Genomic DNA, 8,039 nt, shown 5'->3' on the forward strand with positions numbered 1-8,039 from the left:
CGGTGCGGTCACGCTCGATCGGGCGATTTGGAGCAGAACCCCGGGCATGGCCCACCCGGCGTTTCTCCCCATGTCCCACAAAATTAGTCTGAACACCTCGCTCTCCTGCCTCCGGCAGGGCCAAGCAGGAGTGCAAACGTTTTGGGAGTTTCTGGAAAAGCTCTGTCTCTGAATTGGATAAAGCTGGCCGTGCTGGAGGCTCCACAGCATAGCGACTGCCCTCCTGGGGAAGCTCTGAGTTGCGGTCCCTCTGATGGGGATAGCCCCGGCGGCTGCAGAGCCTGTACCAGCTGCAGGGGCGATTTACCCCATCCCGGGATGGAGAGCCCTATCTGGGCTGGGGGAGAGTCCTTCGGGGGGGCCTGGGGGCTCAGGGGCAGAGTGGCAGCGCCGTGTGACGTGAGCTGGCATTAACTCCCACCTGCTTCCGCGGGTGCCTGGCACGCTCGGCCCCCTCCTCGCCGAACGCACCTTTCACTCATGTAGTTAGGAAAAGTTAACTTTTCTATTACCGCACATTTCACTTATCCAGATACTTAATTACCATTGTCCCAGGGAAATGTCAGTGTGACTCAGAGACACTTTCCCATTAGGAAGAGACAGATGAATATTAAGTTGAGTTGCTGGTGGGTGGGCTGGCTCGCAGCTCCTCTCCCGGGGGACCCTGTCACCCTCCATTTCCTGGACCCATGGACGACCCTCTTTCCCAGCTCAGTAGATCTGTGGCACTTCGCTCTGGGGACAGGAGTAACTCGACCTCCCACCCGGGGCAAAGGGAAGGAACTTTATTCCAAACGACATTTCCCTCTGCGTCCTTGGGATTTGCTCAGTCTCTAACACATCTCCCTCGTGTGCAATTACCCTGTGCGGGGAGGTGACTGCACCCCAGGCCGCTGGGTGAATATATACATATTCATATAAAAATAATGGCTTTGGTGTAGAAATGCTCCACCTCACTGTATCTGTGGTGCCTGCATGGCCATCAGTCCCAGCAGCAAGGGTTAAACTGCCCCAGGGCTGCCCACAGACCCACGCCCAGGGTGTTACGGTCGTTTGCAGATGCGTTTTATTCTTCTCAGCTTTGTTCTGTGCCTGCACAGCCCCAGCACACCCCGACACATCGAGGCGGGGCCGTGGCCGCCCTCTGCCCCTGCGGGGCCTGAGCTCCATCCCCCCTCGCTGCAGCACTAAGGATGGAGGGATGGGTTCCTCTGCTGGCCCTGGGGTGGATGCAGGGCTCTGCCCTCGCCCCCCACCCCATGCCCTGCTCCCTTGGTCCCTCCGTGTTGGCACAGCCCCAGCCTGGATGAGTTAAAATCCACCTCCAAACATAAGCTGTGGGGTCCCGACTGCTTTTCAAGGAGCAGGGTGATGCCGACGGACCTGGTCACCAGCCCTGACAGAGGACCACAGGCTCAGGCTGCCGTGGCTGCTGGGTGCCCAGCAGAGGGTCCCAGCCCTGTCGATGGCCCCCACTTCCCTCACTAGTGCTGGGAGGGTTGAGTAAGGGGGCACCAGGTCCAGCAGCTGGTGTTCGAGCTGGGAGAACAGCAGGTTGCTGGGAAACATCCCTCTTGAGCTCCGATAAAAATAGCTCCGTCTTCAAGGCAAGAGGACTGGCTGCACTGCCAGCGGCGCAGGGGGTGTGTCTGCACCCACCGGGGTGTGGGGGATGTCCTATAGGGTCTGCACCTCACACTGCCATCCCACACATCTGTTGTGCCATGGTGCAGTGGGACAGTGGTGCGGGGGCTCAGGGATTGCCTGTCACTGCCCCAGTGCTGTTCTTCTTTATCCCCAAATCAGACTTGGAAATGCATGAGAACAGGAATCAGGGCTGAGTGGGGAAAGTGGGGGTGTCTTTTTCCCTCCACCCAGCTCCCCCTGCCTCTTTGGCACATCTCTGTGTTTGTCCTCATGAGGAGGAAGTTCGGGGAGATGTGGAGCTCAGGGGAAGCCCTGTGACTCTGAGCCCTGGCATTGCAGAGGTTGGGGGGTTTCTGTGCAAAGGCTTTTTCACCAGCAGCTAGGCTGGGTGGGTCGGGACATCCCTAATCCCGAGGCATGAAGATCCTTTCTCCCTTCCCAGCAGATTTGGATGGGCTCACTTCTCTCCCCATCATCTCCACGAGGACGGTGCCTCTCCCCAGTCTGGGGAGCAGGGTGAGAGGATGTCCGGGCTTCACCTTTCCCCCCTCCACCCTTCTTGGACAGTATTTGAATTTGGTGTCCAGGGGATTCACACCCCCAGCAGCAAAACCCCTCTGGGACGCAGCTGTGTGGGAAGACGGACAGACCCCATCCCAGTCCTCTGCCACCTTCCTTCTTTGGGGCACACGTTTCGGCCCCGAGGACCGAGGCCAGGCACGGCGGAGGTCTCCGAGTGGTGGGATGAGCACCCCGGTCCCCGGGGCGGCCGGGGACTGCAGGGAGGCCTCGGCGGTGCGGGCGAACCTGCTCGGGAGGTGGCGGGGATGCTGCGGGGCTGATTATTCACAGCTTCCCTCGCCCCGATTGGCTCTGCCGCCGCGCACAGCCGGGCCCCGCCGCAGGAGGAGACTCCGTGGCCATAAAAGCGGGGTGAGAGGCAGGCGGCAGAGAGTCCGGTGGACAACCCGGGCGGCACCGTGGGGACACTTGCCAGAGTGGCCTTGCCACCGATGACTGGCGCAGCCTGACGCCCGTGGAGGAACACCCATCAGCCACGACCCGTCCTGACTTGGCGAAGCGGGTGCTCGGCGGGACGGGGAGCAGCGGCAGGTAGGGCTGCCGGGGTTGTCATCCCACTTCCATTGCGTGGGCACCATCAAGGGATCGCTCTTGCTCCCCAAAAAGCGACAGGTTAAGAACACCCCCTGAGCCGCAGTGCTGAGAGTGACTTGTGGTCGGACTTGTGTTATTTTGGGGAGCCTCTACATGGCTGCAGGTCCCTCTTGTCCCTTGAGTGGTTTCAGAGCCCATGAACAGCTGTCCAGAGCTCTGCTGGGGTTCATTTCCGTGCTGATGCCATGCCTGCCATCCTGGCAGCAGAATCACCCAGGGCTTCGAGAGGCAAAGGGAGGGGGCAGAGAGAATGGGGGGTTCTCTCTCCCCCTTCTTGGCTCAAGCAGCAGTGTGGATGCAGTGCTGAGTTTTGAGTGATTATATTCCAAAAGTTAGCAGCTTTTTTGAGAAGCCTTGTCCTGACGGTGTTTCCAGGAAATTTTTAGAGGTGAGGAAAAGAGCTGCTGGAAGGTTGATTATTCTTCTCCACCAGAAATATGTGCAGGATCCAAACTTGTGGAGTTGGACCTGTGTGGGAAGAGGGATCTGCTCAGTCTGGGAGAGCTGTTCACATCCTTCATTAGGTATAATCACAGGTTAGTCAAGGTGGGCTCAGTCTCTGCTGTCCAGCACACTACGTCCTGATTCCTCATCCTTCCTTGGGTCACCAGGTCTGTAATTGGCCCCTGGGGTGCATGGATGCAGCTTGGGGATTTTCCAAAGCAAAGCTTGGTCTTTGCAGACTCAAGTGGAAATGGGACAGGAGAGGAAGGGACATCAGCAGGCACCTGGCACAGGTAGAATGTGCTGAGGGTGGCAACAGAGGCTGGGACTCAATGCTGGCATTGCCAGACCCTGCCACAGTCCTTCCAAGGTATTCCTGCAGGAGAGATGGCTCCGGAGCCCTGGGCTCCTCCAGGTAACACAGGATTGATCTCGAGCTCTGCTTTTCTTCTTCCTCCCTTTGTATTCTTTTCCCTTTTTCCTCCCCGCTGCTTCTTTCCTCTTTTGTCCAAAGCCCTTTGTTTTCTTCCCCTTTTCCTGCTCCTGCTTTGCCAGTCGTCCTTATCCCAGCTTCAGGAGCAGGCAGAGCACTGCTGGGACATTTGTGGCACCACATGGACATGGCACTTTTGCAGTGGGGTGTCCCAGGGTGTCCTTGGCCATGCTGTGCTCTGAGAACTGCAGCTCCCCTGAGTGCCATGAAATCCTCCATCTGCAGTAGGGTGACAGGGATGGGACACACTGTGTCAGAATGCCAGAGGTCCGAACTGTGCAGTGTCAGACAAACCAGCCGCTTGTTCCCAGCACGGGAACATTCCTGCTCCCATCCCTGCACGCTGTTCTGGCGGCACCCACGGGGATGCCGGCAGCAGAGGAGCAAAGGAGGGGAAGCGGGTGGGGAAAGGGAGGGAAAAGGTTCCCAGTGGGGCTCCTGGGAAGCAGTCATCAGCTCTTTTTGGGAGCTTCATTCCCCCTAGTGCTGCAGCTGGCACCTACCTGTGTTGCTGGCATGTCCTCGCTCCTCGGTGCAGTCTCGGTGGCCCTGATGTAATAAGGGACTGTCCCCTTGTCTCAGTAGTGAGGGCTGGCTGAGGTCCCACCATGCCCCTGCCATCCTGGGCAGCTGCCACCCTGTTCCCTGCCACGCTGCCAAGGCACTGGGAGGGTTCACGGAGCTGGTGGCAGTGCAGCCAAGGAATGCAGACAGCTCGACACACGATGGTGCAGATAATTCAAATTAAATTTTAATCTAGCATGAATTAATACTGTGGCATTAACATTTCTTCATCAGTACCAATTACAGTACATTAGCAGCTACTGCTGGAGAACACAATAGTCTCTAATATGCGTCATTAATGTGTAACAGATCCCTCTGGGTCCTGCCTTACCCACCCTAGATAAAAGCAGCAACAGAGGCAGCCAGGGGCTTACAGCCAGTGCACCCCTTTGGGGCTGGCTCTCACTCCGGGGCTATCATGATCCCAGTGGCACTGTGATCCTGTGGCACTGCAGCTGGGCTTGGCAGTGGCCCTTCCAGCCTCACCCAGGGTCGGGTTTTGCACTGCCACCTGCAGAGCCCCTCTTCCAGCTGAGCACAGTGTCCTCGTCCGCAGAGGCCAGAGGCTCCACCACGGCTCTCAAACGTCTGGACCAGCGATTGTGGTCTGCAGGTAGGCTTGAACCCAAAGTCCTTCTTTTTCCCCCTTTCTCCTGATGCACCAGCCCAGCAGACTTGGTGGGTGGGAGGGGAGGGAGGCTGCACTGGTGTGGGCTACAGCAGCCTGGGGTGGGTCCACAGTGGGCCATGGCATCACCCCATCCACTTGCCACCACAGCTCCATTTGCTGTGGTTCTTTTCCCCAAGGCCAAGGGGAACAGCTGGTGATTCATACACCTGCGCCATGCAGACGTGGCAAGCACAGAGAAACCCAATGCTGGGGAAAAAAGGGACTTTTCCTTCTAATGATATCGCAAGAGAGATGGAAAGGATAGATGGGATAGGACCAAGATGAGATGAGATGAGATGAGATATGAGATGCAACAGTGATCCTGCCCAGAGTGACTTGGTGGCCACCAGGGACTGGCTGTGGTTCTGGGCTTGTGCCATGGAGCAGGCTGCAGCCAGGGTAAGGGGTCACATCTTGTTGTGTCCTTGCTGGGAGCGGCATCTGGAGGTGAGTCTCATGGGAATGGGCACAGGCACAGGCTCCTGTGTCCCCAGGAGCAGCTCACAGATGGAGGTGGTAGGTGCCCAGTGCCTACAGAGAGGTGATGGGCCTGCCCAGAGCTTGCACAGGGACAGTGACAGGCTCTGTGCTGTCTTCCCCTCTCCAGGCAGCATCTGCAGGGCGAGATGGCACGGTGGGCACTGGCACTGGCACTCTGCCTGTCCCTGTCTGCGGTGGCATCTGCCGACTGTGTCACCCAGTGCTCCCTCTGCGCAGCCCAGACCCGCGGTGCCGAGAGCAGCGTCCAGCCCCTGGTGAGTGCTGGCCACACACGGATGTGAGCCAGAGAGCCACAGCAATGGAGTGTCATGGGTGCAGGGTGGCAGAGCTGGGTGGCACCTGGTGTGGTGGTCATGGGCACCCCAGGGTGCTGGGGTTGTGCAAACATCGGCTTCTCACGGAGCTGAGCAGCACGGTGGGCACAGACCCCTGGGCTTGGGGTGGGAGGAAGGCAGGGGCTCACCCCGGGCACCTGTGGCCGCTGTCTTGCAGATGTGCCTGTGGGAATGCCAGGGCTCCTTGTCACCTGGCCCCGAGTGGGAGATGTGCAGGAAGGCGCTGGCGCTCCTGGCCCCGCTGGTGGCCCTGGCCGAAGGGACAGACCCGTCACCACATGAGGCAGAGGAGGCTGAGGTGGAGCCGGAGCAGGGTCTGGGCCCTGCAGAGCTGCCGCTGGCGCCGGCCAAGCGCTACGGAGGCTTCATGAAGATGATGTCCAAGGGGAAGCTGCTGTCCCTGCTCCGTGAGAATGCTCACAGCAAGGGCGGCCTCAGCAAGAAGTTGGGGGGCTTCAGCCGCAAGCCGGGGGAGCGAGCGGCCCCCGAGGACTACCCGGGGCCGGCAGGGGACGGGGACGAAGAGCCCACGGGTGTCGGGGCCGAGGGGCAGGAGCTGGCGCAGCTGCACAAGCGCTACGGGGGCTTCATGCGCCGCATCCGGCCCAAGCTCAAGTGGGACAATCAGAAGCGCTATGGGGGCTTCCTGCGGAGGCAGTTCAAGGTGATCACACGGTCGGACGAGGATCCCAGCGCCTATTCAGGGGAGGTCTCAGACCTATAGAGCCAGGCGTGGGACGGCAGCACCACGGTCCCCACACTGCCACCCCAATGGTGCCACTGCCCCCAGCCCTGTCCCCTGCCCAGCCCGGTGTGGCTGGTGTCACCCTTGCCTCATTCCCCCAGAGGACCATGAGTTCCATCCCCAGTTATCCCTCTCTGGGTCACCCGCCCATCCTGCACGGAGGGGACAGTGCCACTCCTCCGGCTGCTGGTGGTGTGGCCCAGCCCAGGGTTCCCGGGGCATCTTGCTGGGGACACAGATCCTCCATCCTCCCGTGGCTGCTGGAGCACAGCAGGGTCTGGAAACCATCACCGCTGAGGTACAGGGCAGTGGGCTCCAAGCACTGGGAAGGATGAGCCAGGGCAGGATCAGGGAGGTGGCTGCCGTGGACACGGGCAGAGGCGGCTGGTGGAACCACAGCACCATCACCAGGTGCTCAAGCGGTGCTGAGCCCAGCCCCCACTCCCCTCCCTGAGCCTCTCAGTGTCCCACTAATCCCAGCACCCTCCTGGTGCCCCTGGGCTGCCCCTCCAAGAACGACTCTAGAGGCAGGGTCAGACTCATGCCCCCAACACCCAACTCCCCCCCGCAGTCAATAAAAGGCAGATGCCAACAAAGCTGAAGCCATGCTGGGTGCTGAGCCTCCTCTGCAGGGCAGAGCAAGCACCCCAAATTGGGGTGCCCAAATGGGCCAGGGGTGCTGGCTGTGAGAGCTGTAGGCAGTGCATGGTGGTATCCTTTCTGTGCCATGAGTGCCAAAAGGAGTGTGGGACCCCATGCACCTCTGGAGCCATATCCTGAGGGTGACAGGGCCATCTCAGTTGAGCAACAAGTGCAGGGCAGGGATGCTCAGCCTGCTGCAGAGGCATGTAGGGTGCTGGCAAGGCATCTCCTGCAGCAGCAGGCAGAGAGGATCCCCATGGGAATCACAGCTACTGCCCCAGCTGGGAAGGGGCAGTTGTGCTAAAGGCAGTGGGCAAACTGTCCCTTTTCTGCTCATGTGTGACCCCATCAGCAGCTCAGTGCTGAGGAAGCCTGGGCAGCAACTTCCCTCTTGAGTATCTGTGTAGCCCCACATGGGAGTTCCTGGCTCTGGTGAGACACAGTTCATGTCTCAGACACAGCCCAGGCACCAGCTCCAGGCTGGGGAAAGGGGTGAGGTCACTGCAGAGCACTGGAACACTCAGCTCACTCACAGCACAGGCTGGAGCCAGCACCCAGCCTGCTTGCACTCCAGTCTGGGCACCCCAGCTCAGCTCCCTGCACCTAGAGATGCAGCAGGGCCAGCCCCTGGTCAGTCCTTGCCCATGGGGTGCACTGCTCCCCTCCCTCATGGTGCCCAGGGGAACCAGCACCATAGCCCTCATCCCAGCCTCGACCTCTGCCTTCCTCTTCCCTCCCTCCAGCACAAACTAGAGAGCTGTGCAGGATGAACCCTCCTCTCCTCCTCCCTGCAGGACACACAGACTCCCAATCCCACCCTGC

General features: G+C 59.9%; 1 protein-coding gene across 1 annotated transcript; it reads left to right on the forward strand.

The window, feature by feature from the left end:
• Positions 1-381: 381 nt before the first annotated feature.
• PDYN (prodynorphin) lies at positions 382-8,001 on the forward strand. The gene is given in 5 exon segments (XM_063404409.1): positions 382-2,421; positions 2,424-2,760; positions 4,881-4,937; positions 5,602-5,749; positions 5,988-8,001. Coding segments are annotated over 5 exon segments (1,359 nt in total). The 5' UTR covers positions 382-2,171; the 3' UTR covers positions 6,555-8,001.
• Positions 8,002-8,039: the final 38 nt, after the last annotated feature.

This window comes from Prinia subflava, chromosome 8, assembly GCF_021018805.1.
Source record: "Prinia subflava isolate CZ2003 ecotype Zambia chromosome 8, Cam_Psub_1.2, whole genome shotgun sequence".
In the NCBI taxonomy this organism is placed as follows: domain Eukaryota; kingdom Metazoa; phylum Chordata; class Aves; order Passeriformes; family Cisticolidae; genus Prinia; species Prinia subflava.